The sequence below is a fragment of the Mus caroli genome, unplaced genomic scaffold, assembly GCF_978045245.1.
Source record: "Mus caroli unplaced genomic scaffold, Mus_caroli_1 scaffold_19, whole genome shotgun sequence".
Taxonomy (NCBI): domain Eukaryota; kingdom Metazoa; phylum Chordata; class Mammalia; order Rodentia; family Muridae; genus Mus; species Mus caroli.
In genome coordinates this window covers 2,630,791-2,654,363 of record NW_028227274.1, presented here as the reverse complement: position 1 = coordinate 2,654,363, position 23,573 = coordinate 2,630,791, and the positions used below count along the sequence as shown (strand labels likewise).

The following is a 23,573-nucleotide window of genomic DNA, read 5'->3' as shown; positions in this document are numbered from 1 at the left end:
ATATGCTTTATACAAATAAATGCCATACAAGTTAAGGGAGACTCTTACCCTTGACTTCCTTTGGAGAGCTAGTTACTCCATTCATCTCGGTGGCTCCTTCCTACGTCGGGTGTCAGCAGCCAAATCACAAAATGGCATTTGGGTGCTCATGGCTTCAGATGCGAATTTTGGCCAATTGCCAGTTGAGAATTTAAACTGAAAACTAAATTACCCAAATTTTATTAAGTTGTTCCCATGTCCATCAGCTGATAAAGAGCAATGACACTAAAAATAACTAAAAAAACAAAACAAAAACAAAACAAAGAAGAAAAAAAAACCATGGTCTATGTCCTTTTAAGCAGTCATATTATGTTTGAGAAGAGATGCTATGACCCCAAACTAAAACGTCCAATACCTTCACAGAAGAGGCTTAACTAAGTCTAGACCCCTAAAGATCTCCACAACCATTCCAAACATGTAATAAAGATGGTACTTATTTGATGATGCAATAAATCATTAAGTGACAAGGTTAAATGCCACCAAATACTACCTTTGCCTGAGAGCCAATTACTGTTTCTGGAAACAGGTTGACTATAACATTCATATTTACAAAATACTAAGCCATTAACTATTTGCAGTACTATGTACCATACAAGAAACTCAAGGTTACACTGCACATACAGGCCTCGACTGAAAATATCATCTTAGTATTAGGAAAAAATGGTTATCCATTTTTTACAAATATAGTATGAAAAAGCTTTAGTTTCTTTCCCACACCAATTCCTCCCACCCACATTAAATTGACAGTTATTCTTTGGAGAGTCTATCAATCATGTATGATAGCTGATCATATTGGTCTTTATTATAACTCAGTTGTACAATCTGTTTCAATGCTTCTAATATTAAAAACGACTACTGATTAACAACTTTGAGTATTAACATAGGTCTAAAATTAAGTGCACACACACACACACACACACAGCTTAAAGACCTCAAATCTCAGAGTCTATCAACAATCACATGGATATCCATTCATCCATCTACCCATCCATTCAACCTCCCATCCATCCATCCATCCATCCATCCACCCACCCATCCATCCTGAGGCTATAGGCTGAATCAGCTTATGAGCAAACCAAAAAGAAATGGACTTCATATAGAAGTCCTTACTAGAGTTATTAGTAGTTAGGGATAGACCTTTAATAGAGTTAATCGTACTGTCTTTCAGAGTTTACTATCCTAAAAACAGGACATTCCATTCCATTTGCTATGTCTGATGGTTTTAGGTCACCCCAAACCTTTAACTGCGTAGCCTTTATGAACTATTCAGAGACTAACAGTTCTGTCTTAGGTGCTATGGAGCTGCAAAGGAAAGGTTCTTTTCTTAAAGGGTTTATAATGTAAAACTTAATGGGGAACATGTGTTAAGTGTGTTGTACAAATGACTGGATATTCACCACAGAAACAAGCACAGTGAAGAACATAGTGTGTGAAGTATGTTACAAGAACAAGTGAATCTCCACCATATAAGCAAGCATACTGCAGCATGTTAAGTTGTTTGAACAGGTTGATGACATATGGAACTAATCTGAGAAGCCCAGTTTACACCAAACTATCTCTAAAGTGAAAAATATTTTTTCTTATTTGTTTTAATAAAGCCTATAAAACAAACAATGACAGAACATAGAATATGGCTGTGGACGTGTTCATGTCCTCAGTCTGGAAGATCAAAGAGAAATTCCTTATCCAAAAGAAATGACAGATCAGAAAACTAAGCCCATACTCTCAAAGTTCCGCTTTCATCAGGAGAGAAGCAACTGTAAGCATGTCCACTTACTCTCATGACCACAATTGTTGTGGCTATACATTCAATTTTAATGCGAGACACAAAGCTGACAAGTCTCAGAGATAAACATCACCTTAAACATACAGAATAACTACTGCCAGCACACCTACACACAAGGTCGCTCCAGATTTCAGCAGGTGAGTCCCTTAAGATTAGCTCATACATGCGTGTGCTTGCACATAGTTGAACATTTCTAATACATGTGTAAGAGTTTTAAAGTTCAACTCCAAATCTTCATTTTATAAACAGACCCAGAAACCTGCCATTGTTTGCTCAAAGTCACAGCTATCAATGAAATTAAGACTCCCAAGAGTAATAATGCTACATTTCCTGAAGTTAAGAAAAAGAAACTCTGGAAGGAATATGAGAAATTTCAAATTTTTTAAATATATTTTATTACGTATTTTCCTCAATTACATTTCCAATGCTATCCCAAAAGTCCCCCATACCCTCCCCCCTCTCCCCCATTTCCCTACCCACCCATTCCCTTTTTTTTTGGGGGGGGGGGGCCTGGCGTTCCCCTGTACTGGGGCATATAAAGTTTGTGTGTCCAATGGGCCTCTCTTTCCAGTGATGGCCGACTAGGCCATCTTTCGATACATATGCAGCTAGAGTCAAGAGCTCCGGGGTACTGGTTAGTTCATAATGTTGTACCACCTACAGGGTTGCAGGTCCCTTTAGCTCCTTGGGTACTTTCTCCAGCTCCTCCATTGGGAGCCCTGTGATCCATCCACTAGCTGACTGTGAGCATCCACTTCTGTGTTTGCTAGGCCCCGGCATAATCTCACAAGAGACAGCTATATCTGGGTCCTTCCCCCAAGCACATCCAACCGACCCAGAAGAACACAGCTATTCCCTGTGTGCCCACAGTACAAAGCAGATACAGAGCAGATGGAGACAGAAACGAGGGGATCCCCAGTCAATGAGGAACTATAAAAAGATCCACATTTTATCCTTTCTTGGGTAGAGAATAGTAATAATTTTTAGGCCAAACCTCCACAAACAGAAAAGTATCCTTATCTGAGCTCTTATTGTCCATGGTTAGCTTAGCTCAGTGTTGAAAGCAGAGGACAGATAAAATGATGGTTTAAACTGTTTACACTATTTTTTTCTGGCAACCTCCTATTTTGTACTGGTACATTCCAGAGGAAGGGAATGGTGGACTGTGAAATGTGACTTCAGTGGTGGTCACAGAAAATTCAGAGTTTGGAAAGAACTAAGCTATGGTATTTATGAAAGTCCTCAGATTTACCAGTGCTCATTTGCTGGACAAAGCAGAGAGCTCACATCTGCCTTTTTTAGCATACATCTAACATCCTAAATGTTACTTAGGGGAAAAAAAGTACAGTTTAGAATGCCTAGAAAATAATGGCAAACTACTTTAAAGTTATAAAAGCCTATATTTACACATATAAAGGCAATCTAATTGAAATCACCAAATAATGGGAGAAATAGAGCCCCAACTGGCCATCTCTTGTCACTAAATGAAGCATCTAGTATTGGGACTACAGGTTTCTTTCCACAAACTAACAGCAAGGCCTCATTACTGAAGACAACACGCATACAACACATTGAACATAGAGAAGCTGAGCTGGTGCCTACACAGAGCTCTCACCTCATGTTCTAGCTGGTATCTTTAGTACAGAAAGGTATTCTGCATGTTACCAAATGAGAAATGTGAACACCAACCCAACCACAAACCCTTGAAATGGCAATGGTTTCCTTGTAAGCAATGCTAGGGTAATGGAGGCCCAAAGCTTGCTGGAGTAACTAATCCATGTGTGATTTGACGGAAGGCCATTCCATGTGAGTGAGATGTAACCTATGCCTGATGCTGAGTGACCAAGACTCCATGGCCCAGCAACCTAGAGGTAAGACATACACTACTAAAAGACAGACAGACAGACAGACAGAAGGAGGGAGTGCACGTGACAACAACTGACTCCTAATAACCTGCTATGCTATAGATGAGTGCCTTGCTCAGCCATCATCAGAGAAGCTTCCTCCTGCAGCAGATGGAGACAAATACAGAGACCCACAGTCAGACATCATGCAGAGTGAGAGAGACCTTGGAACACTCAGTTCTAAATGGGAGGTCTTCATCATATCCCTCCTCTCAGGGATCAATCAAAATGGGAGGCAGAAAGCCCAAGGGGATGGAGGACATCAAGAACATAAAGTCCTTCAAATCAACATGATCAAAACACACAGGAACTCACAGCAACAACACAGGGCTTGCACCAGGTCCTTTTCATATATATTATTGCTTCCAGTTTAGTGTTTTATGGGAGTCCTGAGTGTGTGGTGAGCTAAGTTACATCATCTCTTGGTTCTTCTCTTTTGTCCAATTCCAATGTGTCAGTTTTGTTTTACCTTATTATGAATCTGGATGGAAGAGTAGAAGAAGGGGATACCAGGAGATATTATGAGAGGAAAAAAATATCTATTTTCAATTAAAAAACCACAAAGATCTTAAATGAATAACTTAATAATACAACTCAGGGGCTTAGTGGAAGAAGCAGCAGCCAAAATCCAAATGAGTTCAAAGCTTAAATTATGAACAACAAATGTAGTTTGGCAACCAAGTAATGTAAAATATACAGAACAGTCATCCAAAAGCACTGCGGTACTTAACAACAGCACTTCTACCAAGTGCTTACAACAGGCAAACTTCAATCAAAAACAAAGGCCATTGCTTTCTGTAGGAGCAAGAATACTTGTTCAGTTACATTGATCCCACCTGTAGTTATCATATATTAATCTTTTAACATAAGGGAAGTCTTAAATCAAAACTCACATCCATGATTAGAGTCCCTCTCATTCCTGGAAACCCCTGTAGAGTTGGCTAGCACAAGGAAGATCTTCTCAATCAAGTGGTTGACATCACTCAGGAGTAGCCCCCAAACAGAGAGGCTGTCTTTTGCTTTTCTACTGAAATGCTACAATACTAGCTATATATTTAGCATGCTTATTACATGAATTGTACATTAGACATAGATGGGTTAAATAAAAGCTATTATAAATTCTGAAAGTACTAGGTTTTTAATTTTAAGCAACATTACTCATAACACTAAAAATACCAGCAAACTACATCACTTACAAAATTTTACAAAGTCTGAATGAAATCTGGAGATTTTATAGCACTTGATGACGTTTTCATTGGCCTCTGCCTTTCTTTCTCTCTCTTAAACAAGCTAGATAGGAAGAGCACTCATTTTACTCAAAGATGAAGCGCTACACTCTAGTATGAGAAGTAACTTCACATTTGAAATATACGTAGGGTGCTGGTGCTTTGAGTTTCTTAATATCAAATTGTACACAGGTTGTGTTTAATGACGTGTTAGTGCAGCAGGACAGGGTATCAGTGTACAGCAAGCTTAGGGGCTCAACGCATAGTGCTGAAGAAAAAAAAATTGCAGACTGAAAGTGTCTTTCAAACAAGTGTGTTTAAACAAGCCTCTTCATGATAGTTAGCATGGCAGTAGGGAATTTAGCAGGTGTGACCTTCTATACAGCAATGATTCCAACCATCTCAGACCAGATCACAATTTCCTTGCTTTGTTATCCTTATTTAAGGCAGGGGGGGAGTGGCACATGAGCAGACCACTTCTGAGCAAAGAATCAACAGGGTATAGTGCAACTACAAGTAAAGAGGTTCAGTTGAAAGGGAAGCAAATAGGCTGAAGACATGGCTCAGCGGTTAAGAGCTCTGACTGCTCTCTGGAAGGTCCTCAGTTCAAATCCCAGCCACCACACGGTGGCTCACAACCATCCGTAATGAGATCGGATGCCCTCTTCTGGTGTGTCTGAAGACAGTTACAGCATACTTACATATAATAAATAAGTAAATCTTTTTTTAAAAAAAAAAAAAGGAAAGAAAGGGGACCAAATAAAGAGAAATTCAGAGCCTGGTCAAAGAACTAAGCTGTCATGGAAATGCATAAACTGTCTGGCTCCATCTGTTTATAAAGTCTGTGTGACCTAGAGATGAAAATATTGATATTCACAAATCTAAAATCTGAAAGTATATAGTTAGTGAAATATATTTTAGTCAAAATGACACAACATAATTAACATCTTCATAGATTTTTAAGATCTTAATATAATGCATTTTTTTGTAAATGAACTTTGCTTTTATGACTGAGTCATGAGAAAGAACCCACATATTGTGGGTATTCCATTTTATCAGCCATCCACCCATCTGTTTATATGCTATGGTGCTGAGGCTAGAAGGGAGAGGTGCTCTTCTTCCAGGAGCAGTCCATGTGTCTGGGGGGAAGCAGAATGGCACCACATACAAGAATCTATATTAGCAGAGCAGCCAAGTCCGGTAAAGCCCGTGTAGTGCATAGAGGATCAGTTATGTATAACATCACACATGACAGAAGCAGGCCTAAGGGGTGAGGGAACTGTCAAAATGGGCACTGTGCCGTGTACAAGAAGGCCAAGGGAGTCCAATTTCTCATTTTGGATTTGAAAGAGAGAATTATACAATCCAAAGTAATATTGTGTAAAACATCCTTCCCTTCTCCATCCAAGCATTTATTGCTGTTTTCTTAAATGATTGCCATTTTCTTGTCTAGAGATAGAATCTCATTGTAGTTTTACATTTTCCCCTTGCCCTTGCCTGCTTCCTCATTCCTTGTGTATTCTAGATGCCACCTGTGAAACACACAGCTGGCAGACTTCTCCTCACTCCTTCACTTACTTGTAATTTTATGCAGCCCCACTGTCTACTCTTGATATTGCTACCTAAGCTACTGAAGTCTTTTAGTTAAGTCCTTGTCTGTGCCTGTACCTTTAAATGTTTTTCCTAGTTTAAGAGTTCTAGGTTTACATTAAGGTTTTTGATCCATTTTTACACTGATATTTTGGACAGGTAAGAGATAGGGCTCACATGAGCCAGCTGATAACCTCATTACTTAGACCTAAACTGCACCCACTGGAAAATGAGTCAGCTGTTAAAGAACTAACACTGCCAAATTGCTTTATAGAAAAATATGAAATCGATTTTTACTTTATTTCTGGCTTTAAAAATACTGTTATTTTAGTAGGTTTTCAAATCTTCCTACAATGATTGTGTATTTTAAGTCATTAAGAAGAGAATATCTAAAACATGACATTATTCCCAACAATATAACCTTATTAATCAATTGTCACCCCCCGTATGTCCCTGTATGGCATCAGGGCCTTCATGTGACAACTGGGTACTCAAGATTATGAGCACCTAAGAGATGGTGCTGCTCTGATACCAGCTGCATCTTGTTCTTGCTTTTTAATTTTTTTTAATTAAAGGTTCTTTTTATTTTTTGAAAATTTGAAATAATGACATCATCTTCCCCCCCCCTTCCAAACTCCAAATGTAATCTCTCCTTGATCTCTTCCAAATTCATGGTCTCTTTTTCTTTAACAGTTGTTAAATGTGTGTGCACACACAGGTGTGTGTGTGTATGTGTGTGTGTGTGTGTGTATTCCTAAATAAGTACAAGCTGCTCAATCTGTAGAATGCTACTTGTACACTTGTACATATATATTCAGGGATATTTGGCTTTAGATAACCAACTGGCCTGCTCTTCCCAGGGGAAGACTATTTCTCCCACTCTCAGAAAAAAAAAATGACTTTTTAAACATCCTTACTGTTGCTTTATTCCCCTCCCTCCTTATTTGTTTGCCCCTCCCCCAAATCCCACCCCCCATTTCCCAATTTTCCCATCCCTTGATCAGATCATTTGTAACCTGCTGTGTTCCTCTCTATTGCCCACCCCCAGCCCCCAGCAATGGTCTCTCCCTAACTTTTCTGGTTTCTTCAGATGTTCTAGGTTTGTGGTCACATCTGAACATGTGGAGGTCTGGGCTACCTCACCTTTTCTTAGTTGAATCCATTCACGTGAAAATGTTTTTTGTTAAAAGCTGGCTAACCTTCCATGGTGTGCATGTGCCACATTTTTATTATTCAGCTGCTGAAGGATGCGTAGGCTGTGTGTCTCTCAGCTACTGTGACTGGAGCAACAGTGAGCACGGCAGGATGTTCTCTGAGCATATTAAGGAACATTATCGCTGGGTCATATGGTAGATGCATTTTGGCTTGCTGACGATTTTTCACACTGATTATCAGTGGCTGGACCAGTCTGTAATCCCACTAACAACAAGTAAGGGACATCTGCCACAGCCCTGCTAGAACATGTTGACGGGTGTGTTTGTTATCTGCCACTGTGACTAGGATACAGTGGAATCTTAAGGTTGTTTGATTTGCATTTCCCTAATGACCAAGAGATGAGGAGCACTGCTGAGATAGTTCTCAGTCATTTTTATTTCTTTTTCTGAGAACTCTAAGTACAGAACTCAGAGCCACTTTTTTAAAACTTTGTTTTCTAAATTCTTTGTGCATTTGAATACTAATCTTCTGTCAGTTATATGTCTGTCAGTTATATGACTCTCTACTACTCTGAGGTCTTCATCTTCCCTTGATTTTGTCTTTCACCATGCTTTTTAGTTTAAGTCCCACTTTTCAAAAGATGGCCCTAATTCTGGAGCCAATGGAGTCCTCTTCAGAAGGTCCTTTCCCCCTGCATCACACAAACACTGCCTAGGTGCCTTCCAGCACTCTCAGTATCTCTGGTCTCACAACTGAGTTCTTCCCATTTGGAGCTCATTTCTGTGTAAAGTGACAGACTTGGCTCTGAAGTCCTTCTGCATATGAACACCCACCATGTCTGTTTTTCTGCCTGCACCATACTGTTTTAATCACTATGACTCTGTAATGTACCCTGAGACTTGGAATGGTAATTCTTCCTGCATTGCTTTTGTTCTTTGTGTCCATTTGAAGTCTTCTGTGATTCCATAGGAATTTGGGTTTTTTTTTTTCTATTTCTGTGATGAATGAGATGGAGATTTTGATTGGGATTGGATTGGATCTATAAATGGCTTTTGGTAAAATCATGTTCACAATATTAATCCTACCAATTCATGAACATGGGACTCCTCTCCATTTCTGGTGCCTTACTTCCCTCCTTGTAGGTCAGTCTTCACTGTAGAGGTCCCTCTCCCCCTTTGTTAGGTCTATTCCCAGTCCCTTTCTTTTCTCTGAGGCTGTTAGGAATTGGACTGTATCTATGATCTCTTTCTCTATGCTTGCTGTTGCTGTATATAAAAGCAGTTGGTTTGTTCTGTTGATTCTGTATCCTGCTAGATAGCCTAAAGTGCATCGTTTCCATCGTTTTGAGAAGTTTTCTGGTAGAGTCTTCGGGATGTCTTATATAGGATACATCATCTGCAGAGATAGACAACTTCTTCTTCCCCTGTCTGTATTCCATTATTTCCGCCCTCTGGCCTTACTGCTCCAGTTGCTGCTTCCAGCACAATGCTGAAGAGAAGTGGGGGGCAGTGGGCAGTCTTGTCTCATTCCTGGCTTCAGTGGGATCACTCCAAGACTGTCCTTCACTTAGGTAGATACTGGCTCCACCCCTGTGGTTCTCTGTCCTCCTTCTAGCTGGCTCCTAGGCTTCCTGCAGATTGCTAGCTCTTGCCTGAGTTGCCAGCTTTGCATCTGCAGTCTCAGATGACGGGTCCTGCTGGGCAGACGCTTACTAGCATGGGAAGACTAATAGTGAGCAACATCTCGAATTTAGAATAAAAACACAACACAAAGTATATTTATACCTGAAAACAGTATTTCTGTCTTTCAATATTTATAATTTTCTTATCTTTTATAAAGCAGAACGAAGGGGCCCATTGTATGCCAAAGGTATAACATGCTTATTATAATGTTCATTCAATGTTGAGCATAGACTATTTTAAAGACATCTGATTACAATTAGCAACTAACCCACATAAAATCTTTATTTCAGAATCCTTCCCAGAAGGTTGTCAGTGATCAAGATGAATGATGCCACATGACCACAATACAGTAGGATACAGATAGAACCCTTTCCACACAGGGGAGCACAAACTCTGCTCCAGCCTCGGTATTTTCCTAAAGGGTCAAAAGCCACACAGTCGACCTGCACTATATCTGAGTTGCTGGACTTGATAAAACAGATCATAAGAAATATCACTGCTTCAAAACAGTCTCTTGGTTTAGCTAGGAGTCAATTTCTAGAACCAATGATCCAAATGCAAACTCTTACCATAATGGAAAAGTGTCTCTTCATGGGATGCTATTTGAAACAAAACTGTTCCAATTTATCTTCCAAGTGTCAAGAAGAAGAAAGTCCCACATCCCCAGCCTCCCCTCTTTTACTGCACACACACACGCGCGTGCGCGCACGCGCGCACACACACACACACATCCCTTTCTCATATATATTCATAGCTAACAAGTTTTACAGTTCCAAAATCCTTCCTTATGGCTATTTGTATTCTTTTAAATATCTGTTTTGTAATAGTAATATTTTATTTAGTTTTGCCTTTTGTAAACATTTTTTTTAGAACCAACTTAGCCCTCAATATCATTTCCCAGAGCAAATCAGGACATGCATTTTTATTTACTTTTCTTTAAGGAGGACCAGTTTCCTGTGACTCTGATCTGGTGAATGAGACTCTTTATTAAATAGTCAATATTACATAGGTTGGTGAGACAGGCAGCCCCAGAGACTCACTTGGGCACACAGTAGGTGACTCATAAAGAAAACGTTAGCGCCACAGTTTTTAATCACAGGAAGTGTTTTGTTGTCTTTCGTAAATATGACCACTGGGGTAGAGGGATGGTTCTCTGATAAAGTGCTTGCTGCTTAGCATGCACAAAGCCTTTTCTTCATTTCCATCATCATGGGAATGGAGAGAGAGAGAAAAAAAAAAACCTGACCAGTGGAAAATTACTATCCAAATGGCTAGTGATCTGGAGAACAGACGATGAAAACATCTGGAGTTGACCAAAGAGTATGGGTGAGGGTGAGGCTGCTTAATAAAGTCACAAGATTATTTCCAAAAATGTAAAGTAGAAAACAATGTATAATGTAGCACTATGGCAAGTAGGAAGAGCCAAGCAATTATTTAAAATACTTTTACTAAGAAGCAGCTTGTTATGGGACTGTGTAAGGTTCTGTGCAGTCTATGTGGTATTGCGCGTAATTAGCAGTACCTGAAGACCTATAAATAATATAATTGCTATAACTTTTTCAGACTGAAACTACTAGAATATCTTGACAAATAAAGAATATACAAAGGATGAGTATAAAGAATAAAGACTTGAGATAATTACTATGTATTACCAAAATATCTGTAACTATGTCTCAGGGCATACATTCTGAGACCCCACAGGAAGCCTGGAGCACCATGCAAGTGCCATTAACCCCATCCCTTCACTTCTGTTCAGAGTTCTTATCGTGAAGAATACATTTCCCTTAATTTAGGCTGGTCATAGAACCTGTTTTAACCAACAATATGGGCAGAATGTACTCTGGGAAACTTCAGAACCTAAGACTTTGAAAAGTACAGCTTCTTAGATGTGGACTTGCAGGCCACCTTGGTGAAGACCTCTGCTGCTCTGAACTCCTCAAGCCCCAGGATCAGTGAGAAAGAAGCAGGTAGAGGGTGAACACTGCAGACCAGGCTTTCTGCCAGGTGGCCCCTGACAAATGAGAAGACTGACAGCACCTACAGGAGCCCATGCTGAGCCAGTGGCCTTCAGTGGCTGCTTTCTGTCCTGAGCTCTGTCAGTGCTATGATTTGTTCTGCGAAGGAGCAGTGAAGTCATCCATCTTCTGGGACACACAGTTAGAATACCAAGTCACAGGGCAGGTCACTGGAGCAGGGAAACCTTTAGGGTGTGGCTTTAATTTGCACAGCATACAGGAGCTCAGTGATTTTAGGATCTTCCTTGGCATGTGGGATGAGTTTGCTGTAATTATTCATGAAATCCTTTAGTAAAACTCTTAGAAATTCACAGTGACAAAAATGAAGGAACAAATGAACTAACAGGGTGCAGCTTCTGTCTGCCTTTGTCTCTGAAAAACTCCCCGAAAGGCCCACCATGCTGTGAGGAAGTGCAAGCACAAGCTCTGCCAGCCAGGAAGAAATACACTTGTGGCTGCCTTTGCCAGCATCCAGTGCTAGAACATAAAGAGCTGAAGACTCAGGGAGCCAGCCCTCAAAGTTACAATAGTAAATTAACACTGCTTAGAGCCAATACAATTCAAGGTTGCTTTCTATGCAGCAATAATAACTGAAAGAAACACTCCTTAAAAATGTATTTCAGAAATGTCATCACAAGAATTTGAAGTCGAGTAAAACTGCACAACATTTGGCCTCAATGACTACTGAAACAGAATTGGAAAACCACAGCCGAGTCTAACTTCTAAGTGCTGCTGAGGGCTCTATTTAGCTTAAGTTGAAAAACAAAACATGATTCAGTATTTAAAATAACACTGTGAGGCCAGGCGTGGTGGAGCATGCCTTTAATCCCAGCACTTGGGAGGCAGAGGCAGGTGGATTTCTGAGTTCGAGGCCAGCCTGGTCTACCGAATGAGTTCCAGGACAGCCAGGGCTACAATGAGAAACCCTGTCTCGAAAACCAAAACAAAACAAAAACAAAAACAAAACAAAACAAAAATCACACTGTGTCACAAAATTACTATTCCTTCTAAAGTTAATATTGGAGAAGTCACTAAGTCCTGAGAAAGTAAGGGCAGCAGTTACTGGAGAAACAATGGGCAAACAGACAACAGACCAATTTCCTTTCTGAGAACAGCATTTAGATTAGCTTTGTAATCTATGGTCTCTGCAACCTGTAGCTCATGTCATATGAAGAAATACATACGATAGAGCACGGAGCACAGAATTCTACCAAACGAGCCATTTTATACCACTTAAAGCCTAAGGACAAACACATTGATGAAGCACTGGGTCCTAGAGAACCAGCAGAACTCCTGTTCACAAATATTTTCCCTTGTGAGGGATCTAGATTATAATCCATTGCCTTTAAATGTATGTTAATAAACCCTGATGTCTTATCATACCATGGAATGTGGCTAATCCGCATAAATTTTACTTTTACAGCTGCTCTAGTTATCACACACTTCCAACCAAGTCGAAGGGTGAAGTTTACTGATGAAAGGTAAACACCACCGCTAGCAATGTTGAAATCAGCAAACACCCATGCGCAAGGCAGGACCCTGTGCCAGCAAGCCACTGAGAGTCACCATCTACACAGCAGAATTCTTACTTTGTGTGCACTAAAAGATAGGGAGAGCTAGAACTCCACATAAAATCACAAATCTTCTAGTTTCTCACAGATGAAAAGACTTTAAAAATGAGAGAGAATGTAAAATCTCATGTTGTACCAGGTATTTTATTTAATGTAGTAAAAGCTTCTGAAAAAAGTAGGAGAAAATCAGTGATTAACTCAACTTTAAAATAATTTTTAAAATAGGTACTGAAAGATGTTTTAAAAGTAAAACTGCATTTGGCTAGCAGTGCCGAGCATCTTCTACCATGAAGTTTTGCAGTCCTCCAGACTTCAGCGTGCGTGTTTCTCAGTTGCTACTACAGAATGCACATTGAAGACATTCTTCATTGTCTGATGTGACCCTCAGGCTCAGCTAAGCTGAGGTTGAAATGGTGCCGAGCCCTTCCATGTTCACACAGAGCTGCTCTTGGGCTGTAAAGGGGCCTTTGAAAGACAGAGACTGAATATAATGAGGAGAAAGGAACTGGCGAAGAGAAAGAGCTGCTTTTGTGCTCTATGAATTATTTATTCCTTCAAGCCATGAACTCACTATTTCTAACTAATACTCTATTAGGGCACTCTCAATAGTGAACCCCAAGAATGCAAAGTTGCAAGATTATCACTCCTTACCCAATTTGTAATGTTTTCCCTGCTTAATTACATAATTAATCACATAGTGCTGTATCTAAAATTTATACCTTTAAATTATAAATTTTGTAAAGCAGACCAAAGTGCCAATTTTTAAGTGACCCAAAATCAGCAAGTAGCTTTCACAAGCAGCTTTTAGGTGTTAACAAACCACTCCTCTGTCATTCTGCGTTTAGGGAGCTGAGTGTAGGCCTGTTTACTTACGGGCCCTCAGGTTTGTGCCTGACAGACAACCAAGGACCTTAAACTGCTGGGGACAAATCTTCTCTGCTGCAGAGTGCTGTTGAGATGTATCTCATAGAAGACTCTAGAAAGGAAGTCCTGGCTCTTGATCAGCAGAGACAAGCTAGAGTCAGATTTCTCCCACAACCATTAATAACGCTTGCTTCTCTAAATTATTAATAGAGATTAAGCCTCCTCTGAATAAGGGCCTCCTGAAAGAAAAACAGGTCTAGTCTGAACTCCAGTGGATGGACAGCCTGGCCCCATCTTCCACAAAATAGTTTACTTTACAACTATGAACGAAGAGGTATCAAATACACCAATGTATTTACAACAAAGATGCTAACAGCACACAGCTGAGAAAGAATCTTCCTAATAAGTGGTGAAACTGAGTGCATGTCTCAGGTCGAAGTGCAAAGCAGGTCTCTAACCTCACACCATGTTCAAAAGTCAACTCAAACTACATTAAAAACTCAAACATTAGAAGGCATATTATAGACACACAAAGAAAATGGAGAGATGTGGCTTGTTACTGGCCTTGGCAGTAACTGTTTAGGACATGAGTACAAACCATAGATGAGAGAAACTTAACAAATGGGATTATAAACTTAAAATATCTTCACAGTAAGACTGAAGAGACAACTTACCAGGTGGTAGGAAAATATTTGAAAATCATATATCTGATAAGACATTAGTATCTAAAACACAGATGAAATAAACTCTACAGCAGGGCTGAAAATTCCCATCTTAGAATATAACACAGGAGTGGAGGGCTGGGGTATATTGGTTCAATTAGAGCAAAATTCAAGTTCATAAGGAAAGATCTATAACTTCTCTATCTTTTGGCTAAGATCGAATGTACTAAGAAGCAAAAGTCATCATGGTGAATAGTTTCTGACAATATAACATATATTTGACTATGGCTAGGAAGACCAAGTTTCCTCAATGTAAGAACTAAGAGGAAGCACATTTGCTAGCCTAATTAAGCCATTTCACAATATACTCATAATAAAATCATGTTGCATAGCATAAATATATATTTAATTTTTCAACCTGAAAATAATCTAAACATTATTTTGCGAACAAATGAATTTGTATTTGTACAGTATTTCTGTAACTTGAAACTTACACAGAACAAACTTCTTCAGAAGTTACACACCTCTAATGTCAGACCTACTCATACTTTCTCTGTGTGGAAGTATGTAAAATTCCTGATGCTCAGAAGCATCTATAGAATTTTACCTGACCTCTACTTTGCTAAGATATATAACCATGAGGTTTTAGATCAGGAATCCATATGCTGGGAAAAAAGAATCAACTCTTGCAATATGTCCTCTGCTCTCCACACATCTGCAGTGACACATGTACTCCCTCTTCACAGAATAAATAACATGTTAAAAATTCTGAAAGGGAGCAGCTAGATGGATCAGCAGTATAGAAGCACACACAACCAAACCTCATGGCCTGAGACTGACTGCTGAAATCCACACAGTGGGAGGAGAACAAACCTGCAAGTTGTCCTCTGCCCTTCACCTGTGTGTCATCTCACACCTATACATACACTTGATAAACAAATGCTTAGAACCCAAGTCTTTTTAAAGCCATATGTTTTGTGCACCATCCCTAGCATCCTCCTTAACACCTGCCAGTCTCTGGCTACATTGAATTCTCCTTACTTCTATTTTCCCCTGAGAAAAACCAGGTGGTAAGACACCAGCACTGGCCATTCTTAAACTGTATTTTACGCAATGAGAATTGGGGCTGTAGAACAGTGAGAACCCATCTATGTGTCATGATGAGGACGCTGTGGTCCACATAAAAGATATATTACCCAGTACATGGCATGACATCCCCACTAATCCTGTGATAATATATGTATCCCTACTAGAGGGTTTGCATTAATGTTTTTAAAGCATATTTAGGAAGCTGCATTGTGAGGCACATGTCCAACAACTCTTATCCTGAAACTCTATTGTGAGGATAAAAGTACAAACATTCAGACAAACTTTCAGTGCACACATCCATGGTAGAGCACCTGACTGTAAATATTCACATGAGATATTTATGATGAAAAATAGTATGTCTAATGGTAATGAGAGATGCAACTCCCAGCAAACAATTATAATGGAGCAATATGAAATGTTTATGGAGTTTTGGTTTAAAAGAAATTTTTCAATGTCAAGTGGTATCTGTGGATAAAATTTAAGGATCTATCCTAACCAAACAGATTCTGTTACATTGAGATTCACACAGATATATGTAGAATCTTATATTTTAAAGAGGCATTAAGTCTATATGAGAAGAAAATTATCTACATTCTGTAAGATATAGGGAAATGGCTCAGTAAGTAATGTGCTTGTCATGACCCAAGTTGGGATTTGAACAGGACTCACATAAAAAGCCAGGGCTATTGACCTCCCTCCCTCAATACAAACGGAAACGGACCCAGGGACAAATAACTTCAAGGTTATTTGGTAAAGCCTCAAGGAATTATGTTTACGTAAGGGTATGCTCAACATGGGTTGTGTGGTGCGCACACACACACACACACACACACACACAGAGAGAGAGAGGGAGAGAGAGGGAGAGAGAGAGAGAGAGAGAGAGAGAGAGAGAGAGAGAGAGAGAGAGAGAGAGAGACTGAGACTAATTGGACTTAAGGCCCACTCAACAGGAGGAAATCCTGTCTTCTTGTTTTGGAAACCTAACTAGCTTCATGGTCCCTGGAAAATAAGCTACTACCACCAGTTTGCTAGGGGAGAATTCCTTACTACATTCTAAAATTGTAAATGTCACCCTCACACTCACAGGTAATTATTGCTACCACCCCTCATCAAAGAAGTCTCTTTGAGCAGCATGTGGGTGCCATCCCAGAGATCACAACTGGACACTGCAAAGACCCACAGGTCTTCAAGAGCCCAGGCCAATAGGCACATCTGTATCACAGCTCTGATTCTATGACTTAGGGAACACAGTGGGACAGGGGTGGAAACATGACCAGAAAGATGGCAACAGCAGTGAGCACCATCACATGGAAGGAGGAAGCTTTCACAGGGTCTCGCCTCTAGAAAAACAACTACAGGCAACCAATAACGGAGCAGAGCTAGCCTTGCCTTGAGCTAGGCTCCTTTATTGGCTGTCCAATGCAGAGTGATCAGCCCTGAAACCAACCAAAACAATAAAAAATGCACATAGAAGTTTGTATCTGTGTACATGCATGCATATATATATATATATATATATATATATATATGTATGTATGTATGTATATATATGTGTGTATGTGTGTATATATATACACGTATATATATATATATATATATATATATATATATATATATATATATGTTTATGTGTGTATATATAGTGTGTGTGTAAACACATACTCACATAATAATAATAATATAAGAAAATGGGGCTATCAACTTGACAGTTGATAGGGATACAGGATGGGCTGGAGGGAGGAAAGCCAGGAGAGGCTTAAGGGAAGAAAGAGAGAAGGAAAAGCTGAAATATTTCTATTCTATAAGATATTTTTAAAAAGAAGACACATAAAACTAAAATTATTGGCCAGGGGTGCTCCTGCTATGTGTGCTTTTAATCCCAGTACTGGGGAAGGAGAAGCAGGCAAATCCCTAAGATTCACTACTAGCCCAACCTAATCTAACCAGTGAATCCCAGATCCAAATGGAGACTATCTAAAACTCTAGAATGGCTGCCAAGGAATACACAAGGTTGACCCCTGGCCTCCACATGCACGTGAACCTTTTTCTCAGTACTGGGGTAATACCTAGGGTCCTCTGTATATTATACCAGCATTATCCACTTAGTTACATCCCCATACACACTGTGACTAAAACCAGTATTAGATAATTAATTTTCTTCCTGTCATTTTGTAAGATCAAAAAATAATAAATACAATAAGTTTCCTAAAGAGACTTTAAGTCTCTACAAGATGTTCTTGAAAACTGCAAAGAGTGGTGAATGCTTTTAACCTCAAGCACCTAGGAGGCAACAGTAGGTGGATTCCTGAGTTTATCATCCTGCTTTATACAGAGATTTTGAGTTCATCATCCTGGTCTATACAGAGATTTTGAGGCCAATCTAAAATGTACTGAGAACCTGAGGAGAAAGAAGCAGGGTGCTACAGATTCTGAGAAGTGCTCTAACTTAAAGCATGGTATTTCACTTATCTAGGGCTTGCTGTGCTGAGGTTTCAGGGAACTTACTCTAAAACCTGCAAGGCTCACCTTAACTCCAAGCAAAAGGTTAAGTGGGCAGAAGTATATTCTGAAAATGATAACTTATTACACATGTATGATCATGCTTTTAAGGGTGAAATCATATTTATGTGTAACCTAACAAGATTTATTAATTTCCCTTGGCACATTAGAGAGAAAACACATCAAAAGGCAGTGACAAAAGACTATTCTATATGCAGTTCTTTCTGGCTTGGCATTTCATTGTACCTCTTCAGTACCAGCTTGCTTTTCACTTTTTCAATACATATTGATAACATTAAGATGCAAATTTTACTTAAAAAGAAAAATTAGGCAAACTCAGCAGTCAGCCCCACAACACCCAGAGGCAGCAGCTCCACTCCCAGGTGCTCTAACACGCCCAGGATCAGAGGATTCCAGGATCCCAGGAGCTTGGTCACACCAGGATCTCGGTTCCAAAGGCAGCTTGACTCCCAGGAGCTTGGACACACCCAGGATCTCATGATCCTAGGATCCCAGAATCACAGGATCACAGAGACAGCTTGACTCAGAGGAGTTCTGACACAACCAGGATCACAGGAAGAACAGGCTCCAGTCAGACATAGCCAGGGCAGGTAGCACTAGAGATAACCAGATGGCAGGAGGCAAGCATAAGAACATAAGCAACAGAAACCAAGGTTACTTGGCATCATCATCAGAACCCAATTCTCCCGCCATAGCAAGTCCTGGATACCCCAGCACAATGGAAAAGCAAGATTCAGATCTAAAAATCACTTCTTATGATAATGATAGAGGACATTAAGAAGGGCATAAATAACTCCCTTAAAGAAATACAGGAGAACACAGGTAAATAGCTAAAAGCCCTTAAAGAGGAAACACAAAAATCCCTTAAAGGATTATAGAAAAACACAATCAAACAGGCAAAGGAAAGGAACAAAACCATCCAGGATCTAAAAATGGAACTAGAAACAATAAAGAAATCACAAATGGAGACAACCCTGGAGTTAGAAAACCTAGAAAAGAGATCAAGAGTCACAGATGCGAGCATTACCAACAGAATACAAGAGACAGAAGAGAGAATCTCAGGTACAGAAGATACCGTAGAAAACTTTGACACAATAGTCAAAGAAAGTTCAAAAAGCAAAAAGCTCCTAACCCAAAACATCCAGGAAATCCAGGACACAATGAGAAGACCAAACCTAAGGATAATAGGTATAGAAGAGAGTGAAGATTCCCAACTTAAAGGGCTAGTAAATATCTTCAACAAAATTATAAGAGAAAACTTCCCTAACCTAAAGAAAGAGATGCCCATGAATATACAAGAAGCCTACAGAACTCCAATAGACTTGACCAGAAAAGAAATTTCTCCTGTCACATAATAATCAAAACACCAAATGCACTAAACAAAGAATTTTAAAAGCAGTAAGGGAAAAAGGTCAAGTAACATATAAAGGCAGACCTATCAGAATTACACCAGACTTCTCACCAGAGACTATGAAAGCTAGAAGATCCTAGGCAGATGTCATACACACCCTAAGAGAACACAAATGCCAGCCCAGGCTACTATACCCAGCAAAACTCTCAATCACCATAGATGGAGAAAACAAGATATTGCATGACAAAACCAAATTTACACAGTATCTCTCCACAAATTCAGCCCTACAAAGGATAATAGATCGAAAACACCAACACAAGGAAACTACAACCTAGGAGAAGCAAGAAAGTAATCTTTCAACAAATCTACACAAACATAATTCCACCTCAAACAAGAAAATTACCAGGAAGTAAGAATCACTTTTCCTTAATATCTCATAATATGAAAATTAACATTACCAGCATATCCTAATCAACTGAAATTCAAAAATATGAGGAATTAGGAATTTGACGGCTGTCACCCTGTGGTCTCTCTAATTTGGTAATGGGAGAAATAGGTCCAATATGGTACAATCCATATACACTTTCTGCTTGTTTGTACATGACAGGGTCTTGCTGTGTGCCACATAATGGTCTTGAAATCCTGCCTCTCCTATCTCAGCCTCTCTATTAGTAGGATTGTTTATTTGATGTTTTTACACTATACTGTGGTTTTCAGAACAGCTTACATATTTCAAAATTATTTATACAGCCAAAAGAAATGTAGACAACTAATTTGGGAGGTGGCTTGTAAGAGAACAGCAAAGAATGAGACTAAAGGCTTTGCTGGATAATTATAATTATTTTATCAGTTTTGAAGAGATGACTTTATAAGTTATTCTTATTCTGAGATGAATGTTTTTCAAAATCATCACAGCCAATGAACCAGAATCTTACCCTTACCTAACGTCTGTGCCACCCTCCAAGCAGAACCATTGTTCACTGAAACAGTTGATGAGTGACTTCATGGATAGACCATCTTAATACACACACCATTTCTTAAATGACTGTAACCTGTTACCTGTGGGATGAGCATGATGACAATCACTCAAGTCAAATAGCTTTGACCATAGCAGGAAATCTGTATCCAAAAACTGTGCCTACAGTTCATTCCTTGGCACAGCAGAACTGTCAACTCTTAGCTTATCTACTATGGAGGTAAAATCCTTTGGTGATGTGAGGGACATTCAAGTACAGCCTTATTACAATAAGCTCCAATGTCCAAGAACTGTTCTTATTTTGTGTTTATACCTCAGAAAGAGCCAAGATTTTAAACTCTACTAAAACCAAAAACAAACAAACAAAAAGACTTTATCTATTTATGTTCATTTAAAAAACTAATAGTGATATATTATTTTAAAATATCATACAGTTAATATAGTTATTTAAAATTTATATTGAGAAAAATGTATGTATTTTCTGTATTGCTCTAGACAAACATCTACATAAGACTGTTCAATTGATTGTTGTTTTATATAAAACAACTTTTATAATACTCATTTTTATTGTTATAATATTTTATAAATTTTAAAGAATATGATAAAAAAGAAAGATACTGTAGGTTTTGAATGGGAGGGCTCTCCAGGAGGAGTTGGGGTACAAAGGGGAAAGAAAAATGTGATGTAAGTCTATTTATTCAAAATGTTTTTAAATGTTAACAAATACAGATAAATTAAAATTATGTATCTTTTCTCATCACAATGCAATAAAACATAAATCAAAGGGGAAAAAAGAAAAAATAAATTAGATACACAAGTCTCACTTTGTATTTATTAAGAAGCACTAGAAACTGGCGCCTTGGCTCAGCAGGTGAAAGGGCTCACCACCGCAGCCCAGCAACCTGAGTTAGAGCCGTAAGCCCTCATGAAGGTGGAGGGAGAGAACCAATTCCATGGAGTTGTGCGCTGTCCTCACATGTGTGCATGGCAAGCACACCCCACACGGTACATCACACATGTTAATACTAGTGAAGCCTAAAAGTAAGTAACAAAGCACTATGACCTCCAAGGCCATTCTGTGTCACACAGACGGCTGAGGCATCTGCTAAGCTGCCTTGAGAAGGCACTGTGCTTCTCTCAGGCTCCTGCATGCTCAAGGTTCCCACACATCAGCTTTTAGATTTACCCTGCCAATCTGTAACTACAGTTTTGAAAAACTACTTATTTATTAGAAAGCATCTGGAATGCCCACATCTGTGAGCAATGTCTTCTGAGCACTTCTGCAGGCAGCTCAGAACCTTCCACGTGGACACTGACAGTGCCCTTCCTCACAGGTGGGGTGCTGAGCACAGTGCAGGAGCTTCAGAGGCAACAACTGGTAGCTCTCTATCACATGGTCCCCAACAGTGATTGTCCCTCTGCCAACCAACCAAATGCAGGAAGGAAATGGCAGCTGGTGCTTCTCAGCCAGACCATAGAGAGCTCTGAGCTTCAGTTCTCTGTACAGCATGAATCATTGTACATGAATGTTAAGGTCCTTAAGAATCCTTATTCCATTTGTCTTTCTCTTAAATCTTTCTCAGCGTGTTCTCGTCTTTGTGAGCTGCATGTGAGAAGCTTTCTGACTTTTCCAGCATTGTCAATCTCTGGGAATGGAGAATATCTGATTTCTTCTTAGCAAAATATCCCCACAAGTGTGTGCACTGTCTCTGCGAGTGGGCTCCTGCAGCACCTTCCCTTCTGACTACTACCACCTCCTGCTTAGAGAACAGGGCCTCCTGGGGAGCCTGGCTTGGCTTGGTTTGGTCTTAACACTGTTAGTAAGATGTCAAGGCTTCTGGAAAATAGTTGTGCCTGGCAGACAAGTCAAGCACAATACACAGAGAAGGAAAACAATCTTAGGGTATCTAAATATCTTGTCACCAAAGCAATTCACAACGGTAAAATTAATGTTCCCACCTTAAACACAACCTCCACCTGCAACTAAATGCAGTTCTTAATGTATACAGTGATGTCAGAGAGCCCTGAAAATTTACTACATGACAAGTGCTGAGTGCAGAATCCTGTCTGTGAATATCTGCATAACCACACACATATATGGCTGGCCTCTGCTCCCCCCTCACTTCACACTGCTCTAATACCACACCAACCCTTCATACAGCACCAACCCTCACCTCACACCTCCAACCTCTCACCTTAGTGCTCCAATCTCACTTTACACCAGTCCAACCCCTCCAACCCCTCACCTAGAAAAACCAAACATTATTTACTCATATATGTTAAGTACATGATACCTGAGAGTGCAAATTATTAAAATTACCAAATGTACACAGAAACATGTAGAAATCTCTCTATATATATGTTCTATATATGTACCTATAAGAAGATATGTTCAAATGTACATATGAGCAAAGCAGCTTACACAAATAAGATCTAACCCAGTTTCTTAGTAAAGGAAGAGTGGGATGGTTCCATGTTGAGCACCCATGGCCATCATACATACTGCAGTTAATGGCTCTACTCCATGGCAGGAGGGGCTTGGATCAAGTTGGAACTGTAAGCACGGACCAGCGACTCATCTCATCTGCTTCTGGAACCTGCTGGACCTCCTAGTGGTGCTGCATAGAGAAGACTGGCAGACAAGGCAGCAAAATCACTGACACTAGTTAGACTCTCCTGTGGAAGAACTGCCAGCCCCTCCTCCAAAAACCTCTCGGGAACAGAAAAGGATGAAAACTGGGATTGTGGCAGACTGACCCTAGGTTTTATCCTCAAGGAACAGTCAGTGAAAACATCAATCCTACATGTGATTCGACAACCACTTAGGTTTACAACCAACATAGTGAGACGAAGTTAGACTTGCGGCAGTCATGGCTCTTGTGCCAAAGTCACTTATCAGTACTTCAGCTGCTGCCATGACTTAAATGATGAGAATACCATCTGAGGACTCTTTCCAGACTTATTACACAAACATTTACTTGGACAATGATTTTCAAAACATTATTTATGGGGTGATAGAAAGCTGTGAGAAAGGACAACATAGAATTGTACAATCATCAAATTAAAAATTCCACAAACACAAATCTGTTCTTTAAATCAACATGATAGATTATTAAAATATTAGGTTTAACACATTTTTATAT

At 39.6% G+C, this 23,573-nt stretch overlaps 1 protein-coding gene across 9 annotated transcripts in view; it reads right to left on the bottom strand.

Annotated features, from left to right (window-relative positions):
- Zeb1 (zinc finger E-box binding homeobox 1) overlaps nt 1-23,573 on the bottom strand; it is a 183,508-nt gene that overhangs the window by 143,084 nt on the left and 16,851 nt on the right. For 4 of the 9 annotated variants that reach the window (XM_029471835.2, XM_029471834.2, XM_029471830.2 and 1 more), the window contains exon 2: nt 49-202. The exons of 4 other annotated variants lie outside the window; for them this stretch is intronic. Coding sequence is in view for 3 of the 5 variants with exons in the window: in XM_029471830.2 (XP_029327690.1) it covers nt 49-85 (37 nt within the window). In the remaining 2 variants the exon portion in view is untranslated. Of the gene's footprint in view, nt 1-48; nt 203-4,044; nt 5,898-23,573 lie in introns of those variants that run through there. One more of the 9 variants, XM_029471831.2, reaches the window with a different exon arrangement.